The sequence below is a fragment of the Astatotilapia calliptera genome, chromosome 13 (assembly GCF_964374335.1).
Source record: "Astatotilapia calliptera chromosome 13, fAstCal68.1, whole genome shotgun sequence".
Classification (NCBI taxonomy): domain Eukaryota; kingdom Metazoa; phylum Chordata; class Actinopteri; order Cichliformes; family Cichlidae; genus Astatotilapia; species Astatotilapia calliptera.
Genome location: NC_137434.1, coordinates 24,889,180 through 24,913,494, shown reverse-complemented (window position 1 = coordinate 24,913,494; position 24,315 = coordinate 24,889,180). Strand labels below are relative to the sequence as shown.

The 24,315-nt window shown below is 39.4% G+C and overlaps 1 protein-coding gene across 1 annotated transcript in view; it reads left to right on the top strand.

Moving 5' to 3' along the window:
• Positions 1–24,315, top strand: part of kcnq5a (potassium voltage-gated channel, KQT-like subfamily, member 5a) — a 116,651-nt gene that overhangs the window by 80,775 nt on the left and 11,561 nt on the right. The window contains exons 2-11 of the mRNA XM_080288167.1: positions 1,898–1,988; positions 5,647–5,773; positions 6,339–6,514; positions 7,690–7,815; positions 9,076–9,186; positions 9,345–9,440; positions 13,025–13,113; positions 15,254–15,280; positions 20,924–20,977; positions 23,069–23,310. Of these exons, the coding sequence (XP_080144293.1) occupies positions 1,898–1,988; positions 5,647–5,773; positions 6,339–6,514; positions 7,690–7,815; positions 9,076–9,186; positions 9,345–9,440; positions 13,025–13,113; positions 15,254–15,280; positions 20,924–20,977; positions 23,069–23,310 (1,139 nt within the window). The remainder of the gene's footprint in view (positions 1–1,897; positions 1,989–5,646; positions 5,774–6,338; positions 6,515–7,689; positions 7,816–9,075; positions 9,187–9,344; positions 9,441–13,024; positions 13,114–15,253; positions 15,281–20,923; positions 20,978–23,068; positions 23,311–24,315) is intronic.

Genomic DNA, 24,315 nt, shown 5'->3' with positions numbered 1-24,315 from the left:
ACAGTAAAGAGCTATTAGACAAGGAGCCAGTATCAGATACAGATGTGTGCTGGAAGTTCGAACCATCAGTCCTCTGCTGCTGTGAAGCATGCAGCCAGGTACACACATGAGCATTCACCTCACTTTTCATATTCCTTGTGGATCCCATGGAAAATAAATCCTGACATCAATTATACAAGGAAGCCAGAAGAGAGAAAATAAAATGCGTCCAGAGAAACAGAAGGCTGAAGGAAGGAGAGATTACAGTTGGAGGATGGGAGGTGAGGAGGGAAACAGTGTGGGAGGGACCAGTAAACAATTTGGTATATTAAAGAGACAAGTAAGAGCGAGGGTCCCGAAAATGAGAAAGGGAATAAGACTGGAAAAGAAACCTTTAAAAAAATCTGTGGGAATGAGACCATAAACACATAAATATCAGAAAGACAGATGGCGTCTTGGAAAAAAACAAAAACAGTTCAGAGTTACTCTGAAGAACAGTAGGCTGGGACTGCTAGTCGGTGCATATGTTGCCTGGAAGCGGCCTTGTGAATTTTAATTTGTATTTGCTCATTAACCAAGTTGCCATATGACTTACTGTACAAGAGACTGAGTGGTTTCCTTGCAGGCACCAGTGATGTAGTTTGAGTCTATATTGTCATTTGAAACAACGCATTAGAAATTGGAGCTTTTACTCTGAGTACGTTAGAGTTATTCCAGATCCATACCCCACAGTTCCACTCTGATTATGACTCAAGCTTTACAGTAACGATCAGAAATCAAATTACAAGGATGTGCAGAAAGTTGGTGTGGCAGGGGAGGATGCTAGGGATAGAGTGAGATGGACGCAGATGATACGCCGTGGCGACCCCTAAAGGGAGCATCCAAAAGAAGAAGAAGAAGAAGAAAAAGAAGAAATTACAAAATACTTTTATTCACGACTGGATTCAGTTTTGGATTGACATACAGATTGTGGGATATCAGCTCTGACATACAGATTTTCCAGTGACCCCCCTTTATATTGATATTTTAGCTTTTTATTTGTTTCTGTGTGGGTTTTTTCCTGTGAAATATAAATACTAAGCTCAGTGTCTATATAATCTCTATGAACCAGCGAGCTCTAGATGCTCAGTTTCACACAATTTTTGTATTCTTGGCTCTGCATGATACAAGTGAGAGTAGATATATCTAAGATAGATCACTAACTAAGATAACTAAGATCAATAACTAAGATAAGATCACAACGGAATAGAATTAGAACAGAATAGAATTCAACTTTATTGTCATTGCACACGTCACAAGTACAAGGCAACGAAATGCAGTTTACATCCATCCAGAAAGGGCTTTGAAATGAACTGAAGGGCCATTGTAGACCAGATAAGGATCATTGAAGAAGGAAGAAACAGCTCATTTCAAACAGGAAATCACGCCAACCTGCTCTAGTAGAGTAATAAATATATTAAGCTGGAAATTAATATAATGGCTCCCCTTTAAAGGATAACCCTAGGATAACTAGTCAACAACAGAATGTATTTACAATCTTTTGAGGCCTTATTGTTACTGTGATAACCATTTATTTGCCTTCCCTCCATTCACTAAATTACAGTGCTGTAATAAAATAAAAGATGCTGAAGCTGTAAACATTGTTTCGTCAGAAACTAATAAGGCTCTTAACAGTTTAAATCCAGATTGTAGCCTGGTGGGGGGAAAATAATCACTTCCAGAGAATCCCTGAGCTAACGAGTCTAAACCTTTACGACGATCTAAATCACCTTTATTACACACATATATGTTTTGTATTAATATGTGTGTGTGTGTGCGTGTGCGTGTGCGTGTGCGTGTGTGTGTGTGTGTGTGTGTGTGTGTGTGTGTGTGTGTGTGTGTGTGTGTGTGTGTGTGTGTGTTTGTTTTGTCTTCAAAGGTTTATCCTGGTATTCGGATGTCTAGTTCTCTCTGTGTTTTCCACCATCCCTGCTCACCAGGAGTTCTCATCGCACTGCCTGCTCATCCTGGTAGGACACACAAGAAAACAACCACACACAAATGCACCTGCACTGACACATACATGCACAGACACACACACTCATACAAATAGTTGGACTCAATAGGTGGGTTTACATTATATGATTTTATGATAAAGTCATGCAGTAAAATAACTGTGTGTGTGTGTGTGTGTGTGTGTGTGTGTGTGTGTGTGTGTGTGTGTGTGTGTGTCTAAATCAGTTTGTTAAATCAGCCAGTTTTAACAGTGTGTACCTTGGACATGCTTGAGCAGAAAACAAATCTGTCAGCTAAGATAGTGATGAAAAAATAAAAGATATTGCAAAAATAACACAAAACAGTTTTACTTTTTGCACAGCAGAGATATTCATGAAGTGCTCATGGTGAAGCTCACTGTGGATGACTGACAGATCACACAGTGTACCATTATACACAGTATAACCAATATTATATAACTACTTTTTGTTAGTGGAGCTGTAGTGGCATACAGTATTTTTTCTTCCTATTATTTGGATTTGGTCCGATTTTTTAAAGGAACAGTTATTTCCAGTTATGAGACTTGCACGAGAAAAGTGAAAGGAAAGCAGATAGCTAAGGTTAGCATACATTTGAAAAGCAGACTTTCTAAATCCTTGTAAAGCTCACTGATTAACATGGGGTATCCTGTTGGCTTACTCTGTTATACTGAGTAATTACTTTATAACACTTTTATGTAAGCACAGTGACCTTCTGGAGTTTTGTCACTTTTTTAACCTTTATTGGTTCATCTCTTTAGATTTTAGCTAAAAGCTGACTATGACTTTATGTTTCATATGTCAAAGTTCTTAACAGCAAGATACTCTACAGGGTGGGCCATTTATATGGATACACCGTAATAACATGGGAATGGTTGGTGACATTAAAGTCCTGTTTTTGGCACATTAGTATATGTGAAGGGGCAAACTCCTCAAGATGGGTGGTGACCATGGTGGCCATTTAGAAGTCGGCCATCTTGGATACAACTTTTGTTTTTTCAATAGGAAGAGGGCCATGTGACACATCAAACTTACTGGTAATGTCACAAGAAAACCAATGGTGTGCTTGGTTTCAACGTAACTTTATTCTTTCATGAGTTATTTACAAGTTTCTGACCACTTATAAAATGTGTTCAATGTGCTGCCCATTGTGTTGGATTGTCAATGCAACCCTCTTCTCCCACTCTTCACACACTGATAGCAACACCGCAGGAGAAATGCCAGCACAGGCATCCAGTATCCGTAGTTTCAGGTGCTGCACATCTCGTATCTTGACACCATAGACAATTGCCTTCAGATGACCCCAAAGATTAAAGTCTAAGGGGGTCAGATCGGGAGACCTTGAGGGCCATTCAACTGGCCCACGACGACCAATCCACTTTCCAGGAAACTGTTCATCTGGGAATGCTCGGACCTGGCACCCATAATGTGGTGGTGCACCATCTTGCTGGAAAAACTCAGGGAACGTGCCAGCTTCAGTGCATAAAGAGGGAAACACATCATGTAGCAATTTCAAATATCCAGTGGCCTTGAGATTTCCATTGATGAAGAATGGACCCATTATCGTTGTACCCCATATACCACACCAAACCATCACTTTTGTTGTTCCAACAGTCTTGGAGGGATCCATCCATGTGGGTTAGTGTCAGACCAATAGCGGTGGTTTTGTTTGTTAACTTCACCATTCACATAAAAGTTTGCCTCATCACTGAATAAGATCTTCTGCGTGAACTGAGGGTCCTGTTCCAATTTTTGTTTTGCCCATTCTGCAAATTCTGTGCGCCGATCTGGGTCATCCTCGTTGAGATGCTGCAGTAGCTGGAGTTTGTAAGGGTGCCATTTGTGAGTAGCTAATATCCGCTAAAGGGATGTTCGACTAATGCCACTCTCCAGTGACATGCGGCGAGTGCTACGCTGTGGGCTCTTGCTGAAGGAAGCTAGGACAGCCACTGATGTTTCTTCATTAGTGACAGTTTTTCTTGCGTCCAGTTTCACGAAACTTAGCAAGCAGTTTGCTGACTGTAGCATGGGAGATGGGTGGTCTCGTAGGGTGTCTTGCGTTGAAATCTGCTGCAATGACCCGGTTACTACGTTCACCAGATATCAACACAATTTCGATCCATTCCTCAGGTGTTAACCTCTTCGACATGTCAATGGCTGTGAACAAAGAGAAACTTGTAAATAACTCATGAAAGAATAAAGTTACATTGAAACCAAGAACACCATTGTTTTTCTTGTGACATTACCAATAAGTTTGATGAGTCACATGGCCCTCCTCTTATTGAATTGAAGTTGTATGCAAGATGGCCGACTTCTAAATGGCCACCATGGTCACCACCCATCTTGAGGAGTTTGCCCCCTCACATATACTAATGTGCCAAAAACAGGACTTTAATATCACCAACCAATCCCATGTTATTACGGTGTATCCATATAAATGGCCCACCCTGTATGTTGAAAAAAGTGTTTGGCCACACCTCTTAATCTTTGAATTCAATTGTTTACAGTCCCAAAGGTGATTAGAATCACACACCTAGCAATGCAGTCTGCCTTTACAAAAATTTGTGAAAGAATGGATCTTTTAAAAGAGCTCAGTATTGGAGCATGGTACTGTAATAAGATATTAATAATCAGATCAATAATAATCAGTTTGTGAAGGTTCCTCCCTCCTAGATATTCCACGATCAAATGAAATGGTATAATTGCAAAGTTAAAGCCTTGATGGAACCAGGGCAACTCGGCCATGAAGTTACAGAGCAGGGTCGCCAAGTCCCAATGCTCTGAAGACTCATTAACTGGAAATTTCAAAACCTCTGGCATTTACAGCAACACAAAAAATGCACTAGGAGCATCATATCATGGGTTTCCATGGCTGAGCATCTCCTGTAGCATTAATGTGGACATGGACCAGTACATTGGCCACATTCTCCAAAGTAAAGTTTATATTTTCAAAGAATTGTTATAATTGTGGCTAATTATCAGCATGAAAACAAGTATTTTGAAAACAAATATTTTGGCAGGCTTTAGTCCAGCTGTTAGTCGCTTATCTGGAAAAAACAAAAAACAAAAAACGAAGCACTGTAGACTTTAAACAGGCTTTCCCTGTTATGATGAGTCAAAGTATCTGCAGTAAAGTTGTCTTTCTTATTACAGACATCTTTACTACCAAAGCAAGAAAAGCACAAGTTTAGCCATTAACCGTGTTAATGGCCTTGTAACACTGAATTATCACTGTAAGTCTGAATAGTGAATCAGTCTGCATTATGGGGAAAAAAACAAACAAACAAGGGCCTGGCTCACCTTAATGGTAAACAGTCATTAACAATGTTGTTAACTGCACCTTTTCTTTTCCTGTCAGGAACATCAACTTGTTTCATGTAGTGACTTTAAATTACCCTCATTAAAATGCATAAATATACAGTGATTATAGTGTAAGTGATGATTGTTTTTTTTTTTTTACAGATTTACCTTTTTGACTTTTTGAAAAAAGCTATTGAAAGAATAACTTTTTAAGTCTATCTTTATGATGCTACGAGGTTCAAGCGTGAACTATTGTGTGTGCGTCCTGCGAGAGTTTGTGATGATTGTGGTGTTTGACTATTTTTATGATGCTACAAGGTTCAAGTGTGTGAATTATTGTGTATGCATCCTGCAGGAGTTTGTGATGATTGTAGTGTTTGGCCTGGAGTACATCATCCGAATATGGAGTGCTGGCTGTTGTTGCCGCTATCGAGGCTGGCAGGGACGTCTCCGCTTTGCCAGAAAACCGTTTTGTGTCATAGGTAGGTCTGTGTGAAGATGTTGCTATGTAACTGTACAATTTATGGATGCAGCCATTCACAACTCCAAACAGTTTAATTGTGTTTGTATAGCGTTCTTTTAATATCTTTCCTGTGATGTTACATATAGTTTCTTATATAAACAGGTTCATAAGTAGGAAGTTATACTTTTGTTGCAACAATGTTGATAAAACTTGTCTTCCCTTAGTTACTACAGGTACAGTTACCACTGTCACAGCTATGCGTAGAACATAAAAACACACATTTTTAAAAGACTGCAGTTCTCAGTTCTTACTTTGGTGTTCAAGCAAGGAAGACGTCAATATTCTCGGGAAATTCAGTGAGACAAAATACGTATGATATCTTAAAGCTGTAGATTTAATGACAAACAAAGACTTATGTAAACATGTAAATAAAAGGAAAACAACAGCTTCTAGCGAATAAGTAGCTGTTTTAAAGGTGACGGATGGCAGGTTGGATGGATTTAGAAAGTAGGTGAGTCAACCACAGTTCCTGTTACTAATATTGTGAAACCCATGACCTTTAATTTCCCTCTTTTACTCCCCAGACATCATCGTACTTATCGCCTCAGTTGCTGTGGTTTCAGCTGGTAGCCAGGGTAACATCTTTGCCACATCTGCGCTGCGTAGCCTTCGCTTCCTTCAGATCCTGCGCATGGTGCGCATGGACCGTAGGGGAGGGACCTGGAAACTGCTTGGATCTGTAGTTTACGCACATAGTAAGGTAGGGCTTTTTTTAACAGTCATTTCAGGAGTCTATCTACAACTAAACATATAGAGAGGTGTTTGGATCTGTGTGTGTTTGTCTAGATCACTAGGTGGCCTGATTTTGTAGGTTTGCTAATGGTGTGTGTTGCTACATTTGCTAACAACCCACCTCTTTTATTGTGTATTACAAATCACTGTTGTATGTTAATTAAACGAATATAGTATACAAAATGTAATTAATCATCTAAATTATTTCAAATACAGAAATAAACCTATGACTGTTTCTGCGGCTGAAGTGGAGCTGGCTTTAAACTACTTTGTATCAGACTTACTGGAATGACTGTTTACACAAACCTTAACTTAAAAGCTTGAAAGCATTAAGTAACTTTAGCTGTCAAAGAAGTCTAAAATGTGACTGGACATTTTACTTGCTCGTTCTACTGCTGAGCTGCTCTTTGGACTGGCCCCAGTACCTACTCCAATAAAGCTGCAGTCTCACCTGCTTAAAAGGGCAGCAGAGCAGTTCGTCAGGGCCACTTTTGATTTAATGTGAGCAGCCTGTCGCCATTTCCGTAAACCTTGTTAAAAAAAAAAAAAAAAAATCATTTCAAAGCCAACATCCTTCTGTAAGACTTGAAACTTGCAGTGAGATTTTACATCAGCAAACTGAGCTAATTGGAAACTGTCACATTTATTTAAAATAGCATCAATGCAATGTTGTTGAGTTGTTATATGGCACCTGACAATCTGTTAGTGCTAGTTTTTAATCACCATTTTCACAGGTACTTTATAAAGTATGCTATTACTGTTCTGATTGATATATTATATGCAGATGTAATTTCTTTTATTTGCCAGTTGCATGTACTCCTGATATTGTGACCATCCGTCTTGTTTATGCATTTATGTTCATATTTATTTTGTACTGTATTCACTGTTGGTGCAGTGAACTTTAAATTGACCAAATTTTCATTGAAAAATATTGTTTTTTTTCTCCATACCACAAACCAAGTTGAAAAGTGGGGAAAAGATAATAATGTTACTTATTGACTTATGTGGAGTGGTGAAAATCTCAATAGGGAGCGATTATATTCAAAAGAAAAAATCAATCAATATCTTTCACCATGTTTGCAGCACAAGGTTAGAAATCATCTTTATGAAAATATAAAGATCTTTTATCTGTATTTCTTGCAGGAGCTGGTGACTGCCTGGTATATAGGGTTTCTGGTGTTGATCTTCTCCTCCTTCTTGGTCTATCTGGTGGAGAAAGAATTCAACAAGGAGTTTGCCACCTACGCTGATGCTCTGTGGTGGGGCACGGTGAGCACATGGAGATGCACACTAACCTGGCACACGGCATGCTGTAAAACACAGCCGGTTAAAATTATTTTAGTCCTGTTTGTGACATCCTGAAGTCTCAGCTAAAATAACCATAACTTAATTGAATGACAGCTGAATCATTTGTATTAACTCTTAAAATGAACTCTTAACTCTTAAAATATTCCAAACCCATCATAATTTTTTCACATGCAAAAAATAAAGAAAACTTTTGTCGCTCTGATCTTGCAGCAGTGACATATTTCTTTTCATAGTTTGTCTGTGACCTTAATGACACCTGCAATACAAAAACAAGGAAGAATGGTCTTTAAATTCACACTTGGCTGGCTATACCGCACTGTTTCCTCCTTTGAAAATATGGACACAGACAACACACAAACAAGAAACGGCCCAATCAATAAAGTCAATTTTCTCCTGCGGCCAGGTGCGACTGGCCTATTCGGCTTGTGGGAATGACACATGCTGCGACCTTGGAGAAGATTCTGTCTGGTAGACACTAAAAACTGTAGTATTATACTTGCTAAAAGCTCAAGTTTAGATACATTTAATTTTAAGGTGAAAAAACAGAGATCCAGAAGCCAGTTTCACAGATTTAGAACCTGCATTTCACACAGCTTTCGAAATGCTGAGGATATTTTCCTTCACACTGATTAATCTTTTATTCCCTGGTTGGAAAAATATGAACATTTGGGAGATGCACAGCGTGCCATTCAGCAGATGTTGGTGTTCTTTAATTCTGTTTAATAAGTGCATTTGAGAAATTTGTTTGAAAGTAATTAACTCTTGTCTTTACCGGTTATTGAAGATTATAAAAATTATTAATATCACTTATATTTGGAAATTCATTTGAAATGAAGTTTAACAAATAATACTATAGCCATGTAGATAGGAATGTGGTACCTTGAAGGCAAGATGTTTTTGTTAAATGTAATAAAATAATGTGAACTGCTTCTGTGCACTTTTCAGTCTTTGTAAGAATATCAGTTAAATTTGAGGAAGTAAAACCAAAAAGCAGACAGTACATAAACGTGCACATCTCAGTCTCTACTTGTACTTGTACGCTTTTACAATACTGTGAATGTGATGCATGCTTTGATGTTCATATCTGTTGTGTATATGAAAGCGTTGAGTCTCTTTTATTTCAGTGTGCAAAAATATAATTTCCTTCATCCTGTGAGTTAAATTGTATAAATAAAATGATGTTGGCTATGATTATTTGAGTAGTGTCCTCTGAACTTTCAGATCACCCTTACAACTATTGGCTACGGTGACAAGACCCCACAGACGTGGACGGGGCGGTTATTATCAGCGTGTTTTGCTCTGCTGGGGATCTCCTTCTTTGCCCTGCCAGCTGTGAGTAAAACATCGTGGCGCAATGACTGATTACACTTTCTGTATTTCTTCAAAATAATCTGTACATATTACACAAATAAGAGCAGGTGCTTTATTTTCTCTATGGTGAATTTTCTTCAAGTTTAAACTCAGTGTGTGTCTTTGTTTTCTCCACATAGGGCATCCTAGGTTCAGGCTTTGCCCTGAAGGTGCAGGAGCAGCATCGACAAAAGCACTTTGAAAAAAGGAGGAACCCAGCTGCCAGCCTCATCCAGGTAGATACTCAGACATGCAGAGAACAAACACACCTCACCTCGACTGATGTTTTTTTTCAGTAGAAGCAGCTGAGTACCAGTGTGAATAGAAAAAAAAATTCCCTTTATGTGAAAATGTTCATGGATTTGTGCGTAGTTCACGTCCGTTTTGCCTGTTTTTAAATAAAAGCATGAGTGTGTCCACTCTTTACCCTTTGTTGAAGTGCAGGTGTGCATCACTTCTATTACTGTAGGGGTGTTTCATTAAGAGCGTACTTAATGTGAGTGTGTGTGTGTATGTGTGTATTATGCTCTTCTCGGCCTTGTCAAGGTGTAGTTGGTGATGACTAACAGTGTGTGAGGCACACTGCCGACTCTCAGGTCCAACTGCAACACACACTGCTGGGATTTATGAGCCGTTTCCATGGCGATCATTCCCTGGGCGGACGCTCCTTCAAACTATCACTTATTGTAATAGACAAGACCAGCTGCATTGCTTGCTAATGAACAATAAATATCTGCTGTGGAGTGTGTTCCCTGAAGTGCGCAGCTAAATGTGTGTGTGTCTCTTTTTTGCATGTATTTGTGAGACTGCATGTGTTTGTTTTTGTGTAGGCGTTTGTCTGTTCTGTCTACCTTCTCCTATCTTACGAACTACCTTGCACTACTTTCTGAAATTTTCCGGTCAGTAATAGAATCCAAACTCGAACGTCTGAGTCTCACGCTGCTGTTTCGAATGTTGTTCTAATCTGTATCAGTTATGATAATATGATAGTATCAAGTTCGCCAACTGTTAGACACAGCTAGACAAAAACTTCCTCACACTTTAAATCCAAAACTCTACTGCTGACCCAGTTTTAAAACTGCATATTTGGAAGTGGAAATCTGGAAATCTAAATTGTTACCCAAACTGTCTGTCATCATTTGCATCTGTTTCTTAATGAAGGGGTTTCTAGACTGTCATAGTAGCCTGACAAGATCTTTCCCTTTCCAAGGATATCTACAAATGCGGCCAAGAAGTCTTGCATTTTCTTCCCTCATTGTCCCATATCCGCTGTCAGTCGTTTGACGAAGCAACCGAGCGATCATTGTCATGCTTGTAAAGAACTATCTCATAGTAATGTAAATATGTCAATCAAACTAAACCAAAGGAAATCTAAAGCATACAAACAATGGAAACTAAACTTCACTGTTGGTCACATGCAGCAGTCTGGTCTTAATATCAACCTGATAGCTCAGGGAATGCCGTTGTAATTTCTTTATGTTCTAAATAGAGCATATGTCGGTGCATATCATGTGTTTTAGTGAATAATTAATGGTAACATTAAGATACAATTTCTTAGATACTTTGCCATCTGTTTGACAGCATCTTCCTGATGAAAATAAATGAGTAAATAATTTATACATAGCATTATGGATCCACTTTATTCTCACTGTATGCGCACACATGGTATGGGTGCTTTTCCCTTCCAAATAAGTAGTCGGATGATATGGGTAAAGTTTTCATAAATATTTATATGAATAATTCATTAAATCAAACCAATGTTTTGTTTGATCTCCTTGTTATGTATAAATATCTGTTGTTAGCATAGACGAAATCCAGTTGGAGCCCAACTGATCCTTAATAACCCACTAAGTGAACAATTAATCCAGTGTGTTGGTCTTGTTCCTCTTTTACTGGCTGTGTATCAAGTATCTGGTCACTGTCTGTTATCTGCCAAGTTCATAACATTTTCCTCAACAGGTAAAAGGAAACTTGGAAGCACCTGTGAAGTGTTAAATATGTGGACGGCGTCATTACTCTGTCGCTTCACTCCCCTCATCTCACGCAGCTCTCCCTGCTTTTAATCGCTATTTTCTGTGTGTGCATAACAGAATATTACTACTGTCCTCAAGCCTTCACAGCTGGTCAATTCGAAATTTCAACATCTGTCATGGTCGTTTTGCCAAATAACTTTTTGTGTAATTTTCAGAACAAGATTGAATCTATAAATGATAAAAAACTGTCCACATAATAATCAGCAGCCAAAACTGACTAGCGTTTGGCAGGTGGTCAGTGTTAATTTTCCATCCTGTCTGTGTGAAGTGTTTATATTTGGGTTTTCCAAGTCATGTCTGAAATCTTGTAACCATACCTGGCAAGTTTGAGGAGGCTGAGTCAGCTGCAAGTAAATTATGGTTGACGATGTAAAGGAAGCAACCTTTAAAAGATAGGTGGCACACAGCTTGTGGCCTCATCAGTTATTACTTTTGAATTAGGTTCACTGTTAATCTGGCATAGAAGACTGTATGACCGGCTCAGTTAAATAAGATGATGTATAAAGAGTACTTTGTGTCCATCACTGGCTCTGACAAACACCCTAAACACACTGATGTCTCATCCTGCCCCACTGTTACAACTTGCTGATAACTTTACCAGCAAACACGCGATTTCCATAGATAAATTTAAACAGTCTGTTGCACTTAATATTTCTCCTGCACTGAATTTAGAAGGTGTCCTAATCTTTTAGTTTAGCCTAAATGCTAAACTAAAAGCACATATATTTTGTAGACATAGATATATACATGAAAACTTGATGATTTTTAAGTTTTGTTTTTTGTTTTTTCTGCTGTTATTTCAATTATATTTGCATGTTCGAAATAAAATTATATCTATCTATCTAAATGCCAAGAAGCCATTTAATTTCTGATGTACAATCACCATAGCGACAAAGAGCAATTAAATCCATGCACAGCTAAAAGGAAAACAATTCACGGCTCTCCACACTCTTTGTATTAGGCGGCTGTGTCTCCTTGTCACTTCCATCTGCCAGCAATAAACTGATAAATGCCTAAGAGCAGATGTTTGTGTGAAAGTATTACGACGGGTTAAAGAAACCCAAATGTTTTTTAAAAGCTGCTGAAATTAAAAAAAATAAATACAGGAATGACTGAACCTTTATAAAGACCATATTAAAAGCAAAAATAGGAAAACTGAGAGTCAACATGCTTATGTAGGTAGAAGGCACATTTCTCACTGATAGGTCAAATACAATCTGGTATATTCCTCCAAGGTAGGCCTCCAAGATATTTTTAATTTTATTATATTTCTTAGGCCAGCTAGCATTAGATTTCCTACAGCTAATAGCCATATGGTGCTAAAATAATCCTTTGATATTGTGAAATCCAGCAAACCTGATGCTTTTTGTTAGCATTTCAGCCCATGTTTGCATTTTATACAGATATGTTTTAGACATATATAACAGATTGCACTCTGTCTCTGTAGTTTAGCATTGCTTTGACAAAAGTTTAAAAACTCCTTGCCTAAGTAGAAGTTAATATGGAATAGCATTAGAACACTGGTTTCACACTTTTGTTCATATCTTTGAGAAACTATGTCAAATTAACTACAGTGACTGTAAATGACACAATTTACTCTTCATGTCTGTACGGACAACCTCCACAATATCTGCCAGGTGGTTACAGGCTTTTAAACTGGAAGTTACGTTTTCACATAAACCTCAGTCTATTTTTCCTCACCAAGTTTGTGTCATTTCTGTGTGTTCGTGCGTGTGCACATGTGAATGTGTTTGTGTCTTGTCCATCTCTGCTCCTCCCCCACCCAGGCAGCTTGGCGTATGTACTCCACCGACGGTGCTCGTCCCTACCTCAGAGCCACCTGGCACCACTACCAAAGCGCTCTCCCCCCCCTCAGGCATGTATCCCCTCCACCAGCACCACCACCATCACTGCCCCACCTCCCTTCAACATCCCCCAACCGCACCGCATCAACACTCCCCCCGAAAACTAATCAGGTTTTTCTTTTTCCCTCCTCACTTTTCTTCTCTCACTTCCTACCCAACCTATATGATCCTCCCTCACCCCTTTTTTGCTCCATTTATTGTTCGATTTATCATTACTTTATTTATCCTGTTGACTCTGCACGTAGTGTGTCTGGCGTAGTTATGCTGCTGATGAGAACTCGGTTTCCATTGCTACCTGGAAGCCTCATTTGAAGGCGTTGCATACCTGCAGCCCCGCCAAGTAGGTAACAACTTACAGACTTACAATCATGGCCTCTGCTGCTCAGCCCTCCTTCTCATCTTTTCCTCCTCACCTGGTGTGTGTTCACCTCCTCTGGTGTAACCTTGGCTGCTGTTTCATTGCATAACTCATTGTTATGAATCATTGTAACGTTCTTTTTTTCATAAGCATACCAAACTCTGGAATGTTTTGCTGATGGCATAACTTTCACTATTGAGTACATTTTGTAAATATTTAGTGCTGAAAATGCCTGCCAGACAGGTTAAAAGAAAATGCAGGCAAAGGTCATTTCAACATTAAAAAGAAAGAAAGTACTTTTTTAATTTTTTGGACTGTAGCACAAATTTAAAAGATGCCAAAGATTATGAGATGCTATTAATTCAAATTCTAGCTGACTTGATGTTTAATTAAACTATGAATTCAGCCTGGGTAAAATTAGCACATTACTTTCAGCAAGTCAGACAGAAATATTGAGCTGGCATGAATATGAGTGAGTTTTGCGATGTACTAATATTTGTTTTGTCCTGCATTTTTGAAGCTGTGCCAGTATACAACCAGTCTTGTGGGGGGGGGGAAAGGTTCCACACGACTGTATGCAATCCTGTTAAAAAAAAGTACACCCCATGATTCAGAGAACCACCTTCAGAAACAGTAACTTAAGTTAATCATTTTCTATTCACATCTGCCTCTCACATGTTTTTCAGAATTTTTCAGTTTGTGAGGTTTGTGGACATTTGTTTAAAAATCCTTCAGGTGACAGTTGTTGGGATTTGGCGCTATGTGAATTGAATCATTCATTCACGTTGAAGTGTGGACTTTGACTGCACCTTGATTGTTTTCTATTTCATAGATTTACTTTGTGCTTGGCATCATTGCACTGGTGCGTGTCCCAGTTTAGGGTAAGCTTTATCTGTCAGACAGATATCCTCATGTTTCACTCAAGAATACTTTGGTATACTTTATGGTCAACTCAATGAGTGCAAGTTGCCATGGTCACTATCATGCTTGACAGTTGGTACGACGTATTTGTGGTAATATGCTGTTTGATTATTGCAAACATGGCACTTCGCATTATGGCCAAACAGCTCCACTTTAGCCTAGTCTTTCCAAATTAAATTGTTTAAGTCTTTTGGTTTGTTAAGATGCAACTTTGCAAAGCTAAACCATGGTGTTGTAATGTTTTCACAGAGAAGAGGCTTTCCTCTGGCAACACTTTAAATAAGCCATCGATTTTTAGCTGTTTTTTGTAACTTAACATGCTTACTGAGGCCTGTAGAGTCTGACATGTAGCTCTTTTTTGTGCGTATTTTTGCTGATCATTGCAGGGTCTAACTCTGCGCTGAATTTGCTTTGAAATCTACTCTTGAGAAGATTGTGGCATTGTGTTAACATGTAGCTGAATGATCCAGATCAGGAAACTGCCAAAATACTTCTTTTATAGAGGTGGTCACACTTACTGATGATCAGTTAGTCACATGCACCTGGCTGCTACTTATCCTCTTAGTTACTGTAGAAGCAGTGAGGGTGTACTTTGTTTTTTCTCAGGACTTCATAGAGTCCTAAAAAACCATGACTGTACTTTTCTGATTTCCATGTCTATCCTTTACCTAACATTTAGCCTTGTGGTGCATGGCTGCTTGCATGTGATGAAAGTAATTAAACCATTGGACTCAAATTTATTTCCTTTTGCCTCCTTTTGGCTTGATGCTTCCCATATCCATTAATGGCAACATCTTTACAATCCTCATTTAATCTGCTGGGTTACTGATTTCTCTCCCTTTTTCTCCTCTTTTCCCCACTAACCCTTAAAGGAAAGAGCAGGGCGAGGCTACTTACAGGTTTGTATGACTCTCAGCTCATACTGACAAAGACACAAACACGTAAACAACTTAACATGTGATACAATTGTTCGATTATTTAGACGATTGTTTAATGACTTACACATTTTATAGACTGATTTCTGCTCTTATCTGGATTAGCTGGTTGTTTACTCCAGTCTTAGTTCGTTTGTCATTTGATTGTGTTGACAAATAAGAAATGGATGGTTTTTTTGTTTAGTGACATTTATTGCAGATTGCAGCTGACATCAAAGGGCAGAGACAAAAGGCTCAGTTTCTTGGTTTCTTTATTGATTTATGGAATGACTGAACCCTTATTTGCCCTCACATTACTTAACAGAATCTAGCCATAGTTTTGATTTGACATATGCTAAATGTACAATATTGCCCAGATGAATTGGAGAGGAGAAAAACTGTTCAAAAAGAGAGAGGCTGTGCTGCAGTGTTACGATACAACATAAAAAGGGTAATGAGCAATAGTGGACAGTTAATGATTATCAAGGCTGATTTGTTCTGATAAAAGAAAACCAGATGTGCAGTGTCACCCTTTACTTATTTTCACTGTTAGGAAATTCTGCTAATATATTGCAGTTCATTGATTTGAACTAAAACAGTGACATAATTAAGAGGTCACAAATGAGACTAGCACTCAACCCAACAATATGAAATTTCCCCTTGTGGGACTAATAAAGGTATATCAATTCAATTCAAACAACAACAGACACTGAAATTCCTCAGGGCCCAGGCGATATACTTAGCAAATTTGAAATAGACTGAATGACAGGTTTCGAAACACACACACAATCTTGTTTTCATTTCTTAGTCGGAACATCTTATTGCCATAATGCTTTCCCTACCTGCATACCCTAACCATCAGAAATGAATGCCTAACTCTAACCTAACCATAACCTAATTGTAACCATGACACTATGGTTTTTCTCAAATGCTAAAACACATTTCAAATGTTTCCACCATGTTCCCCAATGTCTAAACACAACACCCTTTTCTAAAGCTACATAAACACAACCACACCTTTCCACTGCAAAACTCAAACTTTCACACCAAAAGAGCAGCTTGAAGCTTTCAAAAATGTAAACAATATACACATCATTACACACTACAGCAAAACAATTGAAAACACAATGCTCAATTTGTGAGAAGGTTCTTTGTTTCATAATTACATATTTTTAGAAACCATACAGTAACGGATCGTCATAGATCTCTGCAGAGGATTAGGCATTTAGATTTGTGAGTTTCATATGAAGAGTATAAATCTATAGAAAATCCTGCATGTACGTACACTACTGTAACACAAAAAGAATCTATTGCAAACAACAATACTCCTGAAAACATGATCAGGGTGTGAAGTTAGTCACACCACACACACCACAATCACTGTGCGGCATCATGTCGCTGTGCTGCATCGGGCCACATCACCTCATCCACATCGCAGGCTATATTGTCTCTTGCCAGGCACCGCGGGAAAAACGCCCTGGAATGGCAAATCCATCCTTGGAAGGCCTCCGCTGGGATGTCAACACAGGCCAGCTCCATTGCCCTTAGGTTCTCTCTTGTGTATGGTTGTCTGTCATAAACCTTCCATCTCCACGATGAGAAGAACTCCTCTATACGGTTCAGGAAAGGGGAGTATGGTGGCAGACAGACGTTTAAAAAGTGGTCACTGTTGGTGGTGAACCACTCTCTGATTTGGTTTGTTCTGTGGAAGCGGACATTGTCCCAAATGATCACATAAATGTGATGTGCGGGCCCAGGATGGTCTTGTTGGCGGTCCAGGAGGATGTCTTTTAGCTCTTCTAGGAAGGTGAGGAGACGTTGGGTGTTGTAAGACCCAAGGACAGCATGCCGGTGGACACGCCCCTCCAAACCCATGGCCGCACAAAGGGTAATATTACCCCCCGTTGGCCAGGGACCTCAGTGATGGCTCTTTGGCCAATGATGTTACGGCCTCTTTGCCTTTGTTTCTGCAGGTTGAAGCCAGCCTCATCCAGGAAGAGGTACTCATGAGGTCTGGTCATCACGTCCAACTGTAATATCCTCTGTGAAAATGTGAAAGTGCACAGGTGTTCAGAACAACAGTCAATCAGGTAGCACAGTATTGTCCAGAAGTAATGTAGGCCACTGAGCAACACAGTATGTCCACTAACTGTACTGTGAACATGGATACTTACTTGCACATACTCGTAACGTAGGTCTTTGTGTCGCGCAGAGTTGCGCTCAAAGGGAACCCTATAGACCTGCTTCATCCGCGTCTTTTTGCACCAGACAACTCGGTCTATTGTGGCCAAGCTGACATCGTCAATGCTCTCAAAGTTGACATTATCGGCAATGACTTTGTCTCTGATCTCCCGGAGTCTGATGAGGTTGTTCCCACGAACCATATCCACAATGAGGGTTTCTTGTGCTGCTGTAAATATGGCAACCCTCCCACCTCTATGTGGCATTCTTTCAACTCTAAAGAAAGAAACATGTGTTGTCAATTGGCATGTGTTACAATACAGTCACAACTGATTTGAAACCAATAGACTACTTTCACAGGTTTGTAAAACTTTATTGTGACAAAGAAAGCAAACGAGTACAATACCTGTTGTGTTGTCTGAATGCCCTGATAATGGTGGCCACGGTGAACCTACTCAGGTTCGGACGGACTCTTAGTCCTGCTTCAGCCATTGTCATGCCATGGACAATGACACGGTCAATGACTGTTGCTCGCATCTCGTCCGTAATGATGGTGCGAGGTTGTCTTGCACTCCCTCCTGGACGTTCTCCTCTCCCATGTTGGCCTCCTCCTCTTTCTCGTTGGCCTGCTCCTCTTCCTCGTTGGCCTGCTCCTCTTCCTCGTTGGCCTGCTCCTCTTCTTCCAGGGCCAGCTCTTCTCCCTCCTCTGCATCGACTTCCTCTTCCCTGACTCTGCCTTCATCCATTGTGTGTTTGGAATCTTCGGCATACTGTGCACTCTGAACTTGCTTTTATACATGTGGTCACAGCATTAGCAACAGGTGTCTTCAATTTTGAGTCGTTGTGTGTAATGAATGACGTCACGCCAGGTCTGTTCATTGTGTTCAAATATTGCTGACTGTGGCAAGCATGTTGCATCACATGAGCTTTCATTTGAGAAGATGAGCAGAGTTCTTTTGCAACTTGTGTTTTAGCAAGGCAAGATGTGTTTAGATTTATGACGACGGAGGATTGTGTTCTGTGACTTGTGTCTTCATGTGACATGTGTTTATGATATTGGTAAATGATGGCTAGATTTAGTAAATGTGTTTAGACAACCGGTCATTTGGTTTAGAGCAGGGGTGGGCAATTCCAGGCCTCGAGGGCCGGTGTCCTGCAGGTTTTAGATCTCACCTTGGGTCAACACACCTGAATCACATGATTAGTTCGTTACCAGGCCTCTGGAGAACTTCAGGACATGTTGAGGAGCTAATTTAGCCATTTAAATCAGCTGTGTTGGTTCAAGGACACATCTAAAACTTGCAGGGACACCGGCCCTCGAGGCCTGGAGTTGCCCACCCCTGGTTTAGAGGATTGGCTTTTGTGTTTTAGCATTTGAGAACAACTGTAAAACCACATTTTGAGTCTCAAAAATGCCTTCAAACTCATGGGGACGTGCATTTTGTCCCCATAAGGGACTGTTGGTCCCCACAAGTGTAGTAGTATTCAAGTTTTGGTCCCCATAAAGATATGTAAACATGGTACACACACACACACACACACACATACAGACATGCAGGCACACATATGGTGCAGAGACTGTGCAGAATTTAAAAGTCAGGTAGGCAGAAGTGTGGTAATGGAGACAATTTTTTAATTATGAGCAATTGCTCAGCAAACAAGTGCTACTTTCAAACAATCTTGTGAAACAACAGAATGTTTTTTCTTTCAATTTTTTTTACCTCAATTTTCTATCTCAGTTCATAAACTGTGATGGTGATTGTCTTTGCCGTGTGTCTGCGTGTGTGTGTGTGTGTGTGTGTGTGTGTGTGTGTGTGTGTGTGTGTGTGTGTGTGTGTGTGTGTGTGCATATGAACGCACACCCTTCTTCAAACACAGGAGCCTGTACCATGTCTGTACCATGACGCACATTTTCCATTGGGATTGTATTTATATAACTCATCAAACACAAGTCTAGAAGAGACAGACCAAAGTTGAAAAAGAGGGAGGAGAGGGGAGATAGAGGATTTCAGAGAGGGGAAAAAGACAGAGAAAGATTTGTGAGTTTAATTATGCTAGTATAATTTTTACAGTGCAGCACTTCTTTGGCAACATTTGGGGACCTTATGTTGAGACAGCAGCTTTTTAAGGCATTTAAACTTAAAACACCACCACACATACGTATATAAAAAAAACAGTTTACACTCTCAGTCAAACACACAAGCAAATGTGCTTCTCATCCTTAAACAAAATAGCATTTAATTAGGCTTTGTTGCTTTCACAACAACATTAATTCCCCAGAAATCCTTCTGTTTAAAAGACTGTGTTTAATTAGGTTTTCCTTTCTTAGAAACAATTTACACTCGTTTAATCATAATTATGCACACTTTTATGACACTGCTTCTCTTCTAAATGTTCTCCTCCACCAAGGGAACTCATAACACTCTCTGTTATTAGTGGTTTTACAGACTGCCAACTGTGGCTGTTTGGCGGCGGTAGGTGCCGTGGTAAACGGCTGGTGGTTTTTGTGTAAGCAGACTTGTAAACACCAGCAGTAGTAAACATTAGGCGCACCACAAAGTGCTACAGCAGGCATCATGCTGAGCATAAGTGTGCTGGATATTGGCAGTGAAAAGAAACATGAAATAAAGATTAACGGCGGTTTAATCATTAGGTTATGCGTATAGACAGGTGTGTGTGAGAGTGTGTGTGTGTGTGTGTTCATACCTCCATGTGCAGTGAAGTATAACTCAATCCCACTGATAGTAGTAGGTAGACTTCCAAAGAATTTGTCTTTTTTCTAACATTTCCTTTGTCTATTTTTAACCAGAGAACTATTTCTCATCATTTAAGTGTGAAATTATATCTCTAGCCGACTCACCTCCTTCCTGATAAGAAAACATTTCTTTGCAATGACACTGTTCATGTGAAAATATTTATTTATTCCACAACACTGTTGAAAAACCAGCATTCACTTCAAACTGGGCCAAATAAACTGGCAAGCATGGCAGCTTTTAATTTAAAGTTTTAGACAACGGAGGAGAGGAGACAGAACATATGGATTTGGTTTGCTTGTATTGGATGCAGTATTTGCACATAGATTCAGTTGGACATACTTTGTACTAATAAACTGTCAGTTTAAATTCTGATAAATGTCCAGTCTGACTCCAGCTCTGCAGCTCAGGGATCCAACAACAATGGCACCGACAGGAAATTTGTTGGATTTGTACTGTAAATATGTTTGTCTTCCCAAAAGTGAGGGAAAACTGAGTACAGGTGGTTATACCCATTCCCATCCCTCTTTGAATTATATCCCCTGCCCCTGTGTTTGCTGTGCATCAATATTGACTGTAGAGAATTTCTCCACTGTGAGCTGAAATCTGCTCCAGGTTTAATATCCTCCCTTATTTATCCCTTTCTTCTCCATCCCTTTCCCTCCATTTCATTCATCTGTCCCTTGTGCTCTAGTAAGGGTCTAAGTAATGGAAGGCTCTTCAGAAGGTATTCTCGGAAATATAGGAGGTACCTACAGTACTACCCAGCATCCTCTCTGCCCTGCCCTTAGCCCTTAGAGTAACTTGTGAGAATGAATGACTAATGGCATGGAGGAGAACAAAGAGAACCCCACTTAACTGCCTTCTTACAGTGCTTCCTTACCCGGTTATTTTTTTATCCCATAAAGGAATTTGTCTCTTTGACTATTGCTGCCTGTCTATCCCAAACAAGTCTTTGTTACTGCATTAAAAATTAAAGGGAATTCCACCTAAAGTCATTGCAGAAGTAGACTTTGTTTTACAAGGTACTATTTTCAAAAGCAATACCAATTTTTTTTTTTCCTTAATATGATTAAGGAAAAAAATTGCAGCAGTAAACAAATTGCATGTTGAAACCCCTTTTGTTCTTAAAAGGATTCAATAAACTGACATTATGGCATGCTGCTTGTCACGACTCTTTCCTAATTTGATTTCATTTAATTGCAAATTATGGATATTTATACTAGTTTCTCAGGGAGACACTTTAATAAAATAAGGAAATCATGGATCTGGGCTTGTTATCCTAAATTATCTCTCAACAGCATATATGTAGCTCTTCTATATTTACTGTTAACGTCACTGTTACATTACTGCTGTACCTCCCATTTAAATCATTATGCCAATCAATGATGGAAACTATGATAACACAAAAAGATCTATTTCTCTCCAACTATTTGTCTCAGTCCACAATATTGGATTTTTATTTCTGTTTATTAATAACAGTACGTGTATAATATCACATCGTTACTGTATTGCTCAGTGATAATTTATAGTTTTAGCTTGTGCATTGCAGCACTGAATTGTGTTGCTACACAAGTAAGAGAAAGGAATGGTAATATTGCACAGGTCTGTAAGTTTCAAGAAACAATAGTAGATAAATTGGTAAATTGATCACTGAATCTCAGGTGAGATACTGTGGTCTGAACAAAAAGATGATTTTTTTTGGCATGGAAATTGTGCTGGAGCTTTGCATCTCTCTCATCGATCTGCTGCATTGCATGCTGATCAATTTGCCCAAGAAGCATACAGTAATAGTTTGCTGCAGTGCATCTCATTGATTTTGAACTTTCTGCATACCCAGCAGCCCCTTAAAGGTTTCCAAAGATGTGAACATTATGTCATGAATTTCATTTTTGTTTGTCATTTTTAAATGTTTGTGATATCATTAGGTATTTATTTAGCCTGACAAAAATTGGGGTGATAGAGGAAGACCAAGTTTGTTTGATTTAATAGAAATAAAAGTGAAAATGTGATCATAAATAACTACATTAAACAGTTATATGCTTCAAAAAACCTCATTAATGATTAACCTTTTGATACTGGTTTTAGTAGACTTACCTGTGACTATTAATTACCATGCTGGAAGCGATTTGGCAACAACATTCGTCTTGGAAAAATCTTGTTCTTTTTGCAAGTAAAGAAAATAAAATCTAAATTAAGATTTTGTCCAAAAACATAAAAGATCAAGCACCATCTAGAAATTTTAGAGGCTTTTTCTCAATAATGGTGTCATTTGTTTAATGTCGATTAAAAATGACCGTGGTGATGACGGTAATGTTACTATGCTTCAGCTGCGAATGACGATTACAACACCTCAGGATCACTGAGGGTTTGTTTTTGGTGGCTTGGTAGGCAGTCTGGCACTGTTCTGGTGTTTTGGGCATGTCAGTTGGATGGATGATGTTTGGTCTAAAGGAAAAGACAGAACAGTGCCCTTTGTCTGAGCTCTGAACTCTTCTCACTCTCTGAGGGGAAATAGGTGTTGACAGCATCCCCTTTTTGTCTCTCTCCTAGTGTCTCTCTCTGAACCCCAATCTGTGTCACACATAAGCTCTTTCTTTGTCACTTCAATCCTTAACTCACATTCTTCACTTTTTCCTCTCTATATCTGATCATTCTTTCTGTCCCTCCTACCCCCCCCCCCCCCCCCCGTGTCTTTTCTCTCGCACATCTTTCCTACTTTCCTACTATATTACCTCTTTCCTTTCTACTGATATGAATGTTTCTCACCATATCCGCTGTCATCTTCTCTGCTCCTCTGCTATTTTCTCTCTCTCTTGTCTTCTCTCCCTCCATGCAGTCAGAAGTTGAGCTTTAAGGAACGGGTCCGCATGGCGAGCCCTCGTGGTCAGAGTATGAAGAGTCGGCAGACGTCCATGAATGACCGCCAACGCTGTTCCCCTGGCAACGAGATGGTGGGCAGCACAGAACTGATGGGCGGCAGCCCTGCCAAAGTGCAGAAGAGCTGGAGCTTCAATGATCGGACCCGGTTTAGGCCGTCTCTGAGGTTGAAGAGCCAGCCTCGTACAGCTGTCCCAGATGGTGAGCTTGTAATGTTACTGTAACCAACCAAACCAATATCTGACAAATGACACTTTCAGAGAAATATGGAAGAAATATGGGAGTATATGTAAAATGCCCTGTGGAGTTACACCTTTCAAGACATTACCTTAAATATAACCCAAAAAAGTTAAGTAAAATAAATTCAACAGTATTGTAGCACATTTGAAAACCCAGTTATCTTACCCCTAAATTTGTGAAGTAGTTCGAGATATGTTTTGGATCACTGCCCTGCCTCCTTTCAGGTTCAGTCTTTTAACTGACTGTGTGACATTTGCACTCAGACTTATATGATTAGAAGAGATTTAGTGGAATCCATTCTTCCAAGTTTCTATGCCATCGTTCCTGTGCCAAGGTTGTTCATTTCCTCAAACAAACATTTTGCCCTGTGGTTAATTATAGTTTGGTAAAAATTTGGTTAAGGAAATCCATACATTACAATTCATTGTTAATATAGCTGATTATTTGTTATTGCTATGTCCAGTTTAATTTGTTGTCATTTTTTGCCAATTTTATGTTGCCAACTTTGTGGTAACCATTTATGATGGTCGCATCCTGTTCTAACAAGCAGAGCAAAGCAAAGTCCATAAAGACATGGATGAGCGAGTTTGGTGTGGAAGAACTTGGCTGGCCTGCACAGAGTCCTGACCACAACCTGACTGAATTACAAGCCAGGGTTTCTCATCCACCCACACCCAAGTTTGTGAATGTGATAGCTCGAGAACAAAGCAGCATAGCAGCTTCAAATTTATACCACAGGTGTATCTGTTAAAAATTTTGGACAAGTTCGAATCTCAGTGACCTTGACCTTTAGATTAAGTTCAGAGGTCAAGTTTTCTGAAAATCTTGTGAATGCTATAACTTGAGGTTCCATAGAATTTTGAAATTGATGATTTTATAATGCTTATTTAGTCCTCTTCAGGTCCACATCTCCCACTCTAATTGTTATCGGTAGTATCAAGGATATACACCCTCCTCTTCCATCTT